Source organism: Chlorocebus sabaeus, chromosome 15 (genome assembly GCF_047675955.1).
Source record: "Chlorocebus sabaeus isolate Y175 chromosome 15, mChlSab1.0.hap1, whole genome shotgun sequence".
Lineage (NCBI taxonomy): Eukaryota > Metazoa > Chordata > Mammalia > Primates > Cercopithecidae > Chlorocebus > Chlorocebus sabaeus.
Window position 1 is genome coordinate 64,571,497 of NC_132918.1, and position 15,252 is coordinate 64,586,748.

The window sequence follows — 15,252 nt, forward strand, 5'->3', positions numbered from 1 at the left end:
ACCCCTACATTCAGGGTATCAATAAACCAAGGGAAAAAGAGATTGTATAGAAAAGAGAATTGTAATAAAAGAGACATAAAGTCAATGTTGACACTTGCTCCAGAAAAAGACATGCTATAGATTAATTCTATTATTCTATGTATTTGTTTCTAATTCATTAAACATTGTCTAATACATCCTGTGTTGTAGATAACCTTAAGTAAATGTTGGACAGGATAAGATAATAAACCGTGTGAAGTTCAGGGAGATAAGCTAATAAATATAAAGCAATGTGGTGGTGAAATGATTGAGATAATAATTATGTTAACTAACTTTTTTTAAACAAATATTTATGTACCAGGGATTATGTTAGCCACTGGGGATACAATGGTGAACAAACAGTGGATACTGTACTAATCATTTTATCTATATTATTTCATTTATTCCTCACAGCTGCCCTGTGAAATGTGTGTTATTATAATCCCCATGAAACTAAGAAAAGGCTTGCCTAAAACTGCACAGATAAAACTAGGTCAGAAGATATACAACATCTATTATGAAAGCAAATGCTTCTATTTTGAGTGGCATTCAAATTAGGCTGAAGTGGAAAGTGGGTATGTGTGTGTTAGTCATGCAAAGAAGGTCTGGGAAGCACTTTCTGTAAAGTGAGGCTATCATAATCAAAGTCATAGTCTCTAGAGGAGCACTGTGTATTTTGGGAACTTCTAGGAATTGTGTTTTCCTTGAGTATAAATTTTGAGGATGGTGAGAAATGAGCTATGGTAGATAAGAAGGGGTCATAATCCCAGAGGCAAAATGCCAAGGGTGACATACTCAGATTTGCCTTTTATTAAGATCATGCTAGCTACATTGTAAAGAAAGGCTTAGAGGCCAAGCAAAGTGGTTCACATCTGTACTCTCAGTGATTTGGGAGGCCATCGCAGGAGGATCATTTGAGGGCAGGAGTTTAAGACCAGAATAGGCAATATAGCAAAGATCTCTCTCTCTCTCTAAATATATATATATATATATTTATATATATAATAGCTGGGTGTGTGGCGCATGCCTGTAGTCCTAGCTACTTAGCAGGCTAAGGTGGGAAGATCACCTGAGCTCAGGAGTTAGAGGTTACAGGGAGCTATGATTGTACCACTGCACTCCAGTGTGGGCAATAGACTGGAGTCAAATATGGCTCTTAGATATAAGAATAAGGACTACTTGGGATCTCACATAGATTACTTGGTGGTATACACAGGAGTTTATGTAAAATAAACAGTTAAGGAGTAATATCAAGAGCGGAATTAGGTATTGTCAGAAGCTTAGAGGGTTGGGTTTCAGATAAAGATGAGGAAAATGTTCTCAGAAAGGAAATATTTAAAATATGACAGTAACTGAAATGTAGAGTTTAGTGGCCCAGTTTATGGAGTTTTGAGGGAGACTAGAATATAAAGATTGGCTAAGGGAAGAGGGTTTTTAAATTCTTTTTCAAAGATACCCGACCACTCAACAGAAAAAGACTCTTTCTGTTCAAAACAATAAAGTTTTCTATTTCAGAAATTTAGGAAGTTTTAAGAAGGAATTGACAGAGTCAAAGAAAATAAAAAATTAGGAATATATGGATTTAAAATGTCCATTATTTTAGAAAATTAAGTCATTATTGACTTTGATAAGAGACATTTTCAGAATGGTTGAAGAAGCAACATGATCAAAATAATTTTAGATGGATTTTCAGGAACTTTACACATAAAAGAAATGTGAAAGATCAGATAGATCAAGGAAATATATGTCTCACGATTAGAATAGCTGGAATATTTATATGTTGAGAGAACAAACAAGTAGCAAGAGAAAAAGAGACAGAAATAAAGATATAGAAGAGAAGGAGAGGACAAATGGAACATGATTCTGGAAACAGACGATGAAAATTTCAGGTGGCTGTGTATTACTTTTGGAGAGAACGCCTAATCTTCTGGAAGAAAAGAAAGTAGGATGGACATAGTTATAAATACACTGGTAGAGGAGACAACAAAAATGGAAGGTATTTACCATTAAGGTCTGATGAGACTGAGATTCCAATGTTTGTGTAAGAAGCCTATTGAAAATTGGATAGGCACTGAGGGACATGTTGTTTCCTGTGACAGGAAATTTTCAAAGCAAGAGAAAGATGGCGAGATTAAATAAATAAATAAGCAGTATTATCTCCACTTTTCACCTTCCACCCTTCCAAAGAGGCTCAGATTCACTGAATGGCAGTAAGATATGGAATGTATTCCTCATTATGTAACTTGACCACTGTGAGAATTTGCCAAGAGTTGAGAATACTATTGGTTGAAACCATGTACCTCTTGGAATCTACTACTTAACTATTGCCCAGGGTCTGTTGCAGTGACCTGAATTCTGAAGGTGGGAGTATATGCAGAATTACCTAAAATAGTAATACCTCACATTTATTGAGCTATTACTGTAATTTGGTCATTATTCTGTCTGTTTTATATTATTCACTCATTTAACTAACACAAAAAGTCTGAGTTGGTGGTATTGTCATTTATTTTTACAGAGGGAATTTGGCAGAGTACTTTCCGGGTGCTCTTTCTCATAGGTGAGTAAAAACACACGAGTAATTCTGGTCAGTAAGCGTTAGGAAGAGGCGATGTGTATAATTTCTGGGTTGAATCAAAGGATAGCAGGTGAGTTTTCTGTCCAACGATCATGATGGAGGCCTCCGTTTCTGGATGTATAACTATAACATGGATGAGTATCCATCAGCCTGAGTCCCTGAGTAATTGCGTAAAGTAAGGGCTCCCTCTGTCGCTCTGGAAGTGATAATGACATTTTGGTGGTTAATTTACTTAAACTTGAGGTGGGGTATTAATTTGCTACCACAATATAATCTGACATAGTCTGACTAACAAGTGATCAAAATGAGAGACATAGCACTACATCATAGGGTAAGTAAGTACTTCTTCACTTTCCTCTGAAATGGAGAGATGGGGACAAATGTGGTTCTTAAGAATCTGCTACACAGCTAACAGCTCCAGGTCTACTGCAGTGATCTGAATCCTTAAGATTTTCTACTATGCCCATGGTAGACATTACCAATTGTTCTTCAACTGTCTCTTGATGAGTCTGGGAATCATCTAGCAATTATTTTCAATACAGAAAGCCAAGTAGTTTCTGTTAATTTTTAGGATTGAAGTGTATATAAAACCTGCATGTCATCCATATTACGGACGTTTGTTTATGTCACACCTTGTTTATAACTGCCTTTGAATTTTTTTTTTTTTTTTCTTTTTTTTTTGAGATGGCGTCTCACTCTGTCGCCCTGGCTGGAGTACAGTGGCACGATCTCGGCTCACTGCAAGCTCCGCCTCCCGGGTTCACGCCATTCTCCTGCCTCAGCCTCCCGAGTAGCTGGGACTACAGGTGCCCGCCGCCACCACGCCCTGCTAACTTTTGTATTTTTAGTAGAGACGGGGTTTCACCGTATTAGCCAGGATGGTCTCGATCTCCTGACCTCGTGATCCGCCCGCCTTGGCCTCCCAAAGTGCTGGGATTACAGGCGTGAGCCACCACGCCTGGCCCACACTCACTCTTAAACTGTTAGCTCTTGCTTGCTTCTTTTATAAATCCTGGGTAATTAAGTTAACTAATCACTTCCACATTCTTTTTGTAGCTAAAGACGTCTCTATTACACAGTGTTAGCTAATGAGAAATGGCAGACATGTTCTGAGAGGCAAGGAGTTTTTCCCAAGGAAGTTTTAACTTTTCGTAATAAAAAGAGCTGGTTTCAGCCAGCACTACCTGCTCCTCACTTCTGATAGCAAGCCAAGGAAGTACTGGATGGAACTCCAGCAGCCATCTTGCAACCATGAGGAAAACGTGAAGATAAACAGAAATAGACTGATATTGTTGCGCTTTTGAATTTATATCTGCAGCTAACCACCCCATGACCACTTATTTTAGAGAAGAAGAACCCTGTTTGTTTAAGCCCCTCTGACCCACTTTAAGGCAAGTATTCTGTTACTAGCAGACAAGCAGAATTCTAGTTAATATAAGGCACTTATGTAGATATTCAGGCACATACCTATGCCTGTAAAGTAAGGGTTATAACAGAGGCATACGCGAGTTACTATAGGGACACATACAAAATGAGTACTTAAGTTGATTAGAAAATTCAAAGGTTTCACTGGAAGTGATGTTAAAGATAATCTTTGAGTCATGAGTTCAACTGGTGAGGAAAGTTAGCAAGTATGAGATAGTCATTTGAAATAAGGGTGACAGCGTTAAAGAGATGGAGGCCTGAAAGAAGACATCATGTTCTGGGGATTGTACATAATTGAGCAAGTGTCAAACATAAAATGATGGAGGAGTTAATTTGCTATGTACATAAAAAATAAGGCTGGAGGGCTATGTAGAGGCCAGTTCTTGAATGGCTTTAATTGATAGGTGATATACTTTTGCTCTGTCCTCAAAGATACAAAGATTTTAAGGAAGGAGTACATGATTAATTTATATTAGAGAAAAACACAATGCTGGCTGCAGTATAAAGGATGAATTCAAGAAGAATGGTTTGTGGCAGGAAGACCAGTTAAGAAAAATAGTTATAGTAAGAAATAATAAGTATATCGATTAAAAGAGTAACAGCAGAACATGGAAAAAGGACAGACTCTACAGATTTTATGAAGTTAGAGGTAATAGAAACTAGTGATAGATTATGTATTTTAATGTAAGAAGAGGATAATCAAGATTGGTTCCCAGATTGTATTTTGGGCTAGTGGCGAATCACGGATGAAAAATAGGCAGCAAAGGAAAAGGATGTGCTGGAGTGAAGGCAACAAAGACATATGTGAGGTGTTTTTTGTTTGTTTATTTGTTTTCTATTCAAGATTCTTTATTAGCTGTAGAATTTAGTAAATGGGCTCATGGTTCTTTCCTCTCAGAAAACCTCCCTGATATGCTAGGGTCAATCTGGATCCTCCATCAAGCAGACACCAAGACAGAAGTAGACACTGAAGAAAGAGCATGTGAAGGATAAAGGTAGGCAGAGGGGCAGGAAGTTTTCAGACTGTGATCCAGGGTTGACACCTGGGAAGGAGAGGGAAGGAACAGTGTGTAGGAAGAATGGTGCACTACTGAGAAAGTCTTTGTCAAGCTAATGAGGAATCCTGGCACAGAGATTACCTATTAGAAGAGCCCCACACAGGATAGAAAGGGCTGAGCTTTACTATTGGCATCACGTTTGGCCATCGGCTGGCATGGACAGTGTGGCAGATTTGAAGATGTGGCAGCTGAAGACTGTCATCAGCAACACTTCTCCCACCAGGTTCTCTTGACATGAGATCCGAACAGTGCACCTCCACTGCTACCAAATGTCAGTTCTTGAATATTCCAGAGTTCCTTTTCTTTGAGGGCAAGGGTTGGATTGTATTTTACCACTTCTTTAAAATTAGGATGGCCATATGACTTATTTTGGTCATTAATTTGTAAGTGGAAGTTTGATAAAACAGCATATGCTTTGCCAGATTATCTTTTTCTCTTCAAAGAAAATACCTTTTGAGCAGAACTTCCATCAGTCTGGGTCCCAATAATGAGCAGGCTCTTGCCAACTCAGGTGGGACATGTAGACTGAGCAAGAAATAGCATTATTGTAATAAACCATTGAGATATGATATTTTTTATTGAGGCATAACCTAGATTACTCTCACTGAAACCATAGCTTTGGAGACTCTGCTGGAGTATTTTAGTTTCTACATACACTGCGAAGTAGGCAGTGACCATTGGGGAACAGGAGGCAGTGAACGCTGGGGAGCAGGAGGCAGAGGCATATCACTGGAAATCAGTTTGGTTGGATATTAGAGCAGAACAACTTGAAAGCATTAGTCAAAGAAATGAACTAGCTTGATTTTCCTTCTGAGCTTCTAAAGTCATTCATATTTGGAAGGAAAAGCTCACAAATCATAGGCTGTAACAAATTATTAATACAGAAATGTGTTCTAACAGGACCATACATTGTAATAGTTGGTCAACAATATTTATTGTGGATAAATAACTTGTATTAGATATGTTAGGATACAAAAAAAGAGAACGATGATTATTATCATCCGTTTTATTGTATGCCACATATTATGAGATTCGAAGGCTTTCACAAATATTTTCTTCTACTGAGTGGAGGAAGTAGGGAAAATATTATTATTCCAGTTTTACAGTTAAGGAAATGGAAACTCACAAAGTTTAAATGACAAAGGGGATAAGTGGTTGAAACAAAATTGGAACTCAATACATCTGAGTAGATGCCTGTAAATTAAAATATTTCCTTCTTATGAAGGCTAAAATTCTTGCTGCCAGAAAAAGTTTAAGAATATTTTCAGTGCCTACAGTCAAATACATATGCATCAATAAGGTATTTGCAGCTATTTTGTGTCATGGTATTGGATGAATGCTATAATTAGAAAATACACATGAAGTGGACCTAAAACCATCACACTAATACGGAGAGCCCTGAAACTCTTTCCAGTTCCATTCAGTCTGAGAAGACAACATCAAATGCTAATGAGTCAGTCTTAAAGAAAATAACAATAAAAATTGCTTTATCTGTGGCTTATAACTCTTAAGTGAATTTAATGTGTATTTTCTCTTTTGTGTATTATACTTTCCCTATAAGGAATTATAGAGTTGAACCCAGATCTTGTACTCATAAATCTCAAATGCTTATGGAGACATAAAGAATAGGTAAAAATGGATTTTTAATCACATTAAGGAATGCTACTATGATGTAATTTTCTTTGAAACTCAAAATACTAACAAATTGATGGGAAGATTTTAAAACATGGCTCCATTTTATCTGATACTTGTTCCATCTAAAGGTTGGACTTTTCACCCTTTCTGATTAACCTGGGTTCTGTGCCTCCTTTCAAGCTGGCTGTTTCTACATCAGGCCTTAAGAAACTGGCAGTTCCCACTTCCTGTCTTTTCAGACACTCTCGAAACCACCATGCTGTGAGGAAGCCCAAGTAGTTCCTGGAGAGATCCACACCAATAACTGAAGTCCCAAGGCTCTAGCACTGGCTGAGCTCCCAGCTGACAGCCAGCACCAAATTTCCATCACTTCGAGTGAACTATCTTAGAAGTGTATTTTCCAGTTCCAGGTTAAGTGTACTCAGAAATAACCTGCCACATTGATCCCTGTAAAAATTGGAGATCTGAAAGCAAAATACAACATTGTCATTTTAAGTCAATAGGGTTTGGGGTGGTTTATTATATAAGTGAACTTTGCCTAGGTTGGTTTTACCTAAAGAGGCCTTCTGTAGTACATAATACAGTATCTTGGTCTGGATATAGGGATTTTGTGCCTTCCTTTACGTTTTAAAGTCAAATAAAATGATCTTTTCTGTGAACATGAATTTTTTTTTTTTTTTTGAGACGGAGTCTTGCTGTCTTGCCCAGGCTGGAGTGCAGTGGCAAGATCTCAGCTCACTGCAAGCTCCGCCTCCTGGGTTCACGCCATTCTCCTGCCTCAGCCTCCTGAGTAGCTGGGACTACAGGAGCCCACAACCACGCCCAGCTAATTTTTAGTATTTTTAGTAGAGGCAGAGTTTCACAGTGTTAGCCAGGATGGTCTTGATCTCCTGACCTCATGATCTGCCCGCCTCGGCCTCCCAAAGTGCTGGGATTACAGGCGTGAGCCACCGTGCCCGGCCAAGAATTTTTTTATTATTAGGATACATGTACACAATGTGCAGGTTTGTTACATCGGTATACATGTGCCATGTTGGGTTGCTGCACCCATCGACATTAGGTATTTCTCCTAATGCTATCCTTCCAAAGCCCCAAAAATATTGATATTAAAAACATCAATTTTTTAATGAGGGCATTAAGTTTACTGTATTATGTGGTTATCCTATATTCTTGTAGCATTGTCTGGTTTAGGCCATAGAGAAAGATCACATCCCTGTAGTGGAGAAGGAATCTGCAATAAAATGAGTTGGGGTTTTTTTGTGTCAGTAAGTGGGGACAGTGGGAAAATTTCCTCTGAGGAAAGCCCATGAGATTTGGTGATTTGGGGCAGATGACAGTGAAAACTCTAGACTCCCATGGTGCTTCTTTCATGGCCTTTGATTTCTAGGTGGCAGAACATGTTTAAAGGGATTTAATATACTTAAACTTGGATGGAGGTCATGTTCTAATGGCACAATTTAGCTTCATCGATGCCACAAACCCTTAAGATGAACATTAGGCTTTCGGGCCAGAGCTTAAAAAGGGCCTGGAACTCAAGACCAGAGTGGTGATGGCAGTCTTCATTAAGAAATACTTCTTGGTGGGCAAAGGATATAAGAGATAGTGAGGTCCATCTGCTGCAGTTCAGTAGGATACAGGACTTGAATTTGAATTTAGGGCAGGGATCTTGCCATGGCTAGCAGTTTCTGACACATAATAGGTGTTGGAGGAGAGACAGTGAATGATAAATGCCAGGCTCCTTTTGCCATGAAACTGGGGCTTTCTTTTGGGTTGTCATTTTTAATCCCCTCTGTGGCTTGCTTCTTGCAGTGATTTCATACATTAGGCAACATAGACCAGGACCACGAGGAAACAATTTTTACACACACGACCCTACAGTGCAAACTGTATGAACCCGAGTCATGGCTCACAACTAATACATTTCATCCTGAACTTCAAGCCAATTCACGGGTGGTGTTTATCTCCGTTTTACATCGGCAGCAACAGCCTGAATTTTCTGGGACACGATGTGCCACCCAAACACCGGGGACTCCCTCATCTTTTTCTCCCCAGCTCCGCCCAAGACGGAGCCACATAGCCACCCGCAGTTGCGATCCGCTCGCCGCGTGGGGGACTTCACCCGCGTGAGCTCGGTTTCCGAAAAGCGAAGCTGGGTTGGGACACAAGGATGGAGGGGAGGACAGGGATGGACATGCGGCAGAAACAGGGTCCAGCTGGGCGAGGAGCCCCACGTTGATGGCTCCTCTTCTGCGATGGCCGTCCCGCACCGCCCACTCCGGAATCCCCTCCCCTCCCCGGCACGCCCCCGCCCAGCTAGCCCCGAGCCTCTGCCGGATCTTCTCGAATTTCAACACAAAGGGAATCCTCGGCCGCAGGAAGTGCATCACGAGAAAGGGGGCCTGGGGGCGGGGAGAGGGGGATGCCGCCTCTCTCTCTCCACCCCCTCCCTCACGGAGCGCAGGGCAGACGTGATGAAACCCGCGGGGTCCCCCCCCAAAGCCCCAACGGCCGAGGGAATTGAAACAAGAAACCCCCTTACCCACAGTAAAGGGAGGTGGAAGCTCGGTCTCTCCTCCTGTCACGCTCGAGTCCCTGGAGATCAGAGCTGCCCTCTCCGCGGCTCTGACACCTGTTTGCTTTCCCCCTCCTTTCCTTCCGGGTGCACTAGCACCTGGGCTTACGTTTGTTTTTCTACCCTGGGGCTCTCAACTTCCCTTCCACACCCCGCCTCCCTTGCAGAGTTTTCTGTAAAGTTCAGGCTCGGGGTGTCCTCTTGCACTCTCCACAGGGCTGTGCCGCAGGCTTGGGCGACTTTCCTCGCAGAACGTCGGCCGAGAGGGAGTCCCTGCGGGGGCCAGGGGAGAGGACTGGGAGAGACCACTTTGGTTTTCTGAGACGCCTTCAGTTCCTGGCCGACCGCCAGGCTTTCTTCTTGGAGGTGTCAGTCTTGGGGAGTGGGGCCTGGGGAAAAGGGGGACAGGGTAGGGGATTTGTGTTTGAAACTATTTTTGGAGGCAGCCTTACTGTTTTTACTTACGTGGTATTTTGCAAATTAATAAAAATAGCAAACTTTTCTAGAAATGCATTATTCACATTTTACCGGAGATTGAGAAACCATCCATTGTTCGTTTAAAAGGCTATTTTTTTTTTTTTTAAAGTTTGGTATGGCTTGGGGAGGCCAATGGCAATTAGGGGAGAAGGGCTGAAGCACCCCTTTTTGGAGCTCGGGGCCAGTTTCCTGGACTAAAAGACCCTAGTGACTGGGCATGGGCCTCACAACTAACTCGGGTTACCCTGCCCCTGTCGCGTGGGCTCTCAATGGCAAGTGCTCCGGAAGGGGGCCACTTCCCCGTGGGGCTCCTGGCTGCCTCTGCTCCCTTGGACACCACTGGGGGGCCTCCCCCTCCTAAGTTGTAGGCCGAGGCCGGATACCTGCTCCGACCTGTCTCCTCCCTTTCTCCAATACCACACCCACGGGACTCCAGTCTCCCCGGGAGTGGGACGGAGAGGGAACAAAGGGGTCTTTGTTCACTGGCTCCCGGGGGGTGGGAGTTGCGCTCGCTCTCATTTCCTGGCGCCCCTTGGAGACCGGGAGGCTCAGCGCCTCTCCCAGCTCTCAGCGCCGCCCTTCCAGACCCCAGAGACGTCGGTCAGGGCGCGGCGCCCCGGGCCACTGCCGGCTCTTTCCGGGCGGGCGAGGTGGGGGGCGAGGCACCGCGCGGCGGCGCCTGGCGGGCACTGTTGCCCGCGGAGGGACTGTGGTGGTGGGGGGGGGGGGGGGGTTTCAGCAGCTGGCGGGGGTGGAGGGGGCGGGAGAGGGAGCCTGCGCCGGGCTGAGCCTGGAGGTGCGGGGCGGGCTCGGGGAGCGCTCTCGGGGCTGCTCTTGCCACAGCCAGGGCGGCTGGAACTCTCTCCTTCTCTCCCTCCATCCTTCCACTTCCCCTGGTCGGCCCCGCCGTCAGGCCGGGTCCCCCTTCCCTGCCGTCATCAGGTTCCCCTTCTCCCTTCTTGGCACTTTCCTTTCGAACCATCCTTCTGGACAAACTTTGATGGAGAATTTCACACCACGCTGGAAAAATGCCGGTTATGAAAGGATTACTGGCGCCGCAAAACACCTTCCTGGACACCATCGCCACCCGTTTTGACGGAACACGTAAGTCTTACACTTGGACGAGTGGTATGTCATTTTCTAAGACTGATTTTTCTCGTACACATTACTTTTGCTCCCACCTTCCCTTCTGCACCAGCAGAGTGAATTTTCTTCTGTTCTTGCCAAGGTATCTTTTGTGGGAAGAAATTTGTCCCCTCATGGTTTGGTGTAGTATTAACACTTTGTATTGGTGTAATAGTTGGCTCTCTTGAGTTCTTGGGTTTGTAAGAACTGAAACGTAGCCTGAGGAAAGACCGACGCCCGTATTCACTATGGGACCTGCATTTTGGTGTATCTTTAGGGAATTGGTTGCAATTTTCTAAGGTGAAAATGGGAATATCGGTGTACCTTACCTTTCTAGAGTTTCAAGACTCCCTAGATTGAAAGGGGGAGCTTGGCGTGCTCTTTTTTGGAGCCTCATTCTGTGATATCTTTCGGATAGGTATGATTTACTGAGTTTAAGAAATGCAGGATTGCCAAGTGTAAGCTTTCTGTAGAATTTTAAGTATTGTGAGTTTGTCAGAACCTTGATTCCTGCTTTTGAGCTAAAATAGCGTATCTCTTAATCCTGAAATGAGCCTAACACTCAAGCAGAGGCTGTTCAGGAAGGACATGAATAAAGACTGATTTGGTGATAAGAGAAAGTTTTCAGTTTTTTGAGGACGAATATTATTGGACATTTAGCTCATTTAAGCTACAGTAGGAAAAAAATACATAGGATGTTGTGTGGTTGCTAGCGGATGGTTCAGTATCATCTGCAAGTTGTTCTCTTTCAGGACCACGGTCAGGTCCCCACTCCTTCTCAGGCTTCTCAAGCTCTCTACTTGACCCTGTGGATCTTCCCAGCTGGCTTTAACCCTGTAATTAGGAGTCTGCACTACCAAGCCTAACAAATACTCTCAGTTGGTTTCACTACGAATATCCTCATCTTTTTTCTAGCTTATCCTGCCTCTGTGCATTGTCTTCCATTTTTCTGTTATTTGAGACTCAGAGAAACTCATTTATCCTAAAGTCCTTCTTAGTGCTTCCAGTGTCATTGTTTTTACTCCGTATATTCCTTGGAGCTGATATGGGAGAGTAATGCTAATTTCATTTCCTCTCCAGTAGTCTAAATACACAATCTTATCTTTGGGTGGGAACCAAGTCTTGGACTTTTATTTTTCAGAGATAGTTGGAAAAGTTTACATGAGAGAGAAATGAATCACTTACTTTAATTTTGTTCAGTGTTTATTTTTGACATCTAGCCTAATCATGGTAGCTGGTGTGGATATTTGGTCACTTCTTAAGTGTTTTATCTTTACATCTAGCCATTCTTTCTTTCCCTTTTTATATTCTAAATGTGTTAGATGTTATGTATGAGGTGTAATGTTGTTACCTATGTCTTTTTTAGATGATAGTAATTAATGTTGTAGGAAAACTTCAAGTCCCTGCCATTGCCACTACCACACCACTGAAGCTCCACACAAAATCACCACTGCTGTATTTCACCCTGCATGATTGCGGGTACTACTATTCATTACCTGAGCTACTGATTAGTTTCATGTGGATGTATTTTCTTGAAGTTGAACATCCAAAACTAAAAGGCTGTAGACATTGACCCTGAATGTGTCTATTGAAAATGAGGTAATTGGCAAATGGTAATTGTTTATCTCATTGCCATTTAAAGTTGAATGAAGTGTAATGTGTAGTGAATCATCCCAGCACAGTAATTCCCCCGGGGGAATTACTACAGTGTTACATTCAGATATCAGTTGCAAATGAGAGGGGCTTTAAATCATCAGCATGGAAATATCTTGGCCTCTGACTCTGACTATAGTGATATGCATGATAAGCAGGAGGGCATGTAGGGAGAGATGGATGTACTGGTGAATAGTTCTTTTTCTGTGTTGGCTACACATTAATGTTAATAAGATAGGTTAGATACTTTAAATCCTTATTTTAGAAGACCATCCTGACAGACCTGTATTTAGTATAGTAAGAATCAAGAAGTCTTTTGGAGACCATACTTGGTCTGTGCTCCACAGCGTCTGGGGGATTCCTGGAGGGAACCAGTTTGCATGAAATCTGACAATCAGAGAAACAAATTTGAAGGTGATAAGTAATGTAAAGGTTGACTTTGGCAAGATTTTGTTTACAACATTTGGTGAACACCTCTCCTCCCAAGAAACCCCACTCAATTCAAGAGGGTTTTCTTTTCTCATTTTCTTTTCCTTTCTTTTTTTTTTCTTTTTGAATTTCAGGATGACTTGAATAATCTGAAACTCAAAATACCTTAAACAAAATTTTAGCCACAAATTTTGGTACATCTAGAATCATGGGCATACCATTTTTCCAGCTAGCTATTTACTTTATCTTCTTATGCCATCGTTTCTTGTTGATACAGTTTTGTAATTACTGTCTCTGAAACTATTTTCCTATGATAATCCTTCCTACTCTTGATTTTTATAGCTGGTGTCATTTATTTTCTTTTGCAGAGTAAAACTATTTACAAATTTTAAATTTACAAAATTGCCACCTACTCAAAAACTGCTGGAAAATGAATAATGTTAATTATACTCAATATGTAATATGCTGAGTTGGTATAATTTTTACCTCATTTGTGAAGTATGTTTTACAGTTATGCTAGTTTCTTATTTTATTTTGGACAATTTTTATGAAAAAAATTAGAGAGCAAACAACAACCCTGGCAAACTGCCTTGCTAACATACCCAACATGCAGTATTATTATTAGCCTTATTGATTTATTTTATTGTAAAATAATAAAACAATGTAAGACACCATCTGAAAATCCTCCCAGGAAAAATAAATATATGACAACATAAAACTCTATAATATACTCGTACTATTTATCAGTTGAGATGTTATCACAGGGCAAATAACAGGAGTTAATAATACATTTTATAACTTAGTGACACTTTATTATTTTACATATTATAATATTTCTTCTGTTTAATATTTAAAAAGGGAGCTCTGTCAGTATTGAAAGACATTTGTGGATTATTAATTGAAGCTATTTTTTCTGATATGCAATGTAATTTGCAACCATTATTGAAAAATAAAAATATTTTTATATAAAATTACCACTAAATATATTTACTCTTGAAATATATTCTATGGTTTGTATTTAACTGAAGTGTAATGAGACTTAGAAAAACTAAGAACCTTAGAAATCTTAAAAATGTGTACCCCATTTAGGGGGAAAAAGTAAAAGTAACTCCAAAGAATTTCTTTGAATTATTACTTATAGCAAAAACCACTCACTTGTACCACTCTAAGACATACACACACACATATACACTACACACACACTCCTAATGATATGGCCTGCAACTAGTTCAATTCTACATAGTTTTTTTTTTTTTTTTTTTAACATATTTACTGTAATTTAAGAAATCTTTTCTGTTTAGACTTTTGCTTTAAGTAAATAAATATTAATTTGGACAAAGTATAATAAGGGAACACATTGGCATATATTTGAAAAAAATATACCAATATATTTATGTTTGAAAAAAGATAGTGCTTTTAGTACAGTTGTTTGTCGCAGGATACCATTTGAGAAAAACAGCTTTTTAAAAAAGATACAAAGCTTTCAGAGGGAAGTATCCATTTTCAAACATAATGGTGGATTAGCCTACATTTTCTAGGCATATCAAAATATGGCCAGACTTCTTCCCTTTTGGGTTACTAAGACACAAATTTAAGTTTTAAAAGAAGTTTGTAGCCCCATGGACTCCATCAAGAAGATTCCAATCAAAGTATTCAAAGTAATAGTTGTTTAGAAACTCATTAATATTTGCATATATTTTATGCACTTGTATAGAGCCTGTTTGAAATGGTCCAAAGAAATTTGTTAAAATTGATGCTGGGCGCAGTGGCTCACTCTTGTAATCCTAGCATTTTGGGAGGCTGAAGCGGGCAGATCACTTGAGGCCAGCAGTTCGAGACCAGCCTGGCAGACATGGTGAAATCCCGTTTCTACTAAAAATACAAAAATTAGCCAGATGCGGTGGCAAGCGCCTGTAATCCCAGCTACTTGGGAGGCTGAGGCAGGAGAATCCCTTGAGCCCAGGAGGCAGAGGCTGCAGTGAGTTGAGATCATGTCACTGCACTCCAGCCTGGGTGACAGAGTGAGACTCTGTCTCAAAAAAAAAAAAAAAAAAAGAAAAAAGAAAAAAGAAATTTGTTAAAATTGAGATACTTCCTCTACAGAGGAAATTCTCAGTGGTTTTTTCTTTTTATCTTTTTGCTTTCATCAAGGTACATAGACCTCTTAATGTTAGACGCATAGGGAGAAGGATAATGTACCCATTAGCATACTCTTGACTTTGTAGATGAATTCTGTGCCCTCTAAAGGACTTATCATAGGGGTTCTCATAACTTCACTACAATGA

General features: G+C 40.9%; 1 protein-coding gene and 1 long non-coding RNA gene across 6 annotated transcripts in view; one reads left to right on the forward strand and one right to left on the reverse strand.

Moving 5' to 3' along the window:
• Nucleotides 1–9,431, reverse strand: part of LOC103241740 (uncharacterized) — a 158,040-nt gene extending 148,609 nt beyond the window's left edge. The window contains exon 1 of one of the 2 annotated variants that reach the window (XR_012095600.1): nucleotides 9,251–9,431. This is a non-coding gene — a long non-coding RNA (uncharacterized lncRNA). The remainder of the gene's footprint in view (nucleotides 1–9,250) is intronic. The other variant, XR_012095602.1, reaches the window with a different exon arrangement.
• Nucleotides 9,432–9,462: 31 nt separating this feature from the next.
• KCNH8 (potassium voltage-gated channel subfamily H member 8) overlaps nucleotides 9,463–15,252 on the forward strand; it is a 396,050-nt gene continuing 390,260 nt past the window's right edge. For 2 of the 4 annotated variants that reach the window (XM_008009256.3, XM_008009257.3), the window contains exon 1: nucleotides 10,534–10,864. In XM_008009256.3, coding sequence (XP_008007447.1) covers nucleotides 10,789–10,864 — 76 coding nt within the window. In that variant the 5' untranslated portion in view covers nucleotides 10,534–10,788. Of the gene's footprint in view, nucleotides 9,650–9,701; nucleotides 10,411–10,533; nucleotides 10,865–15,252 lie in introns of those variants that run through there. The other 2 variants (XM_073023635.1, XM_073023634.1) reach the window with 2 other exon arrangements.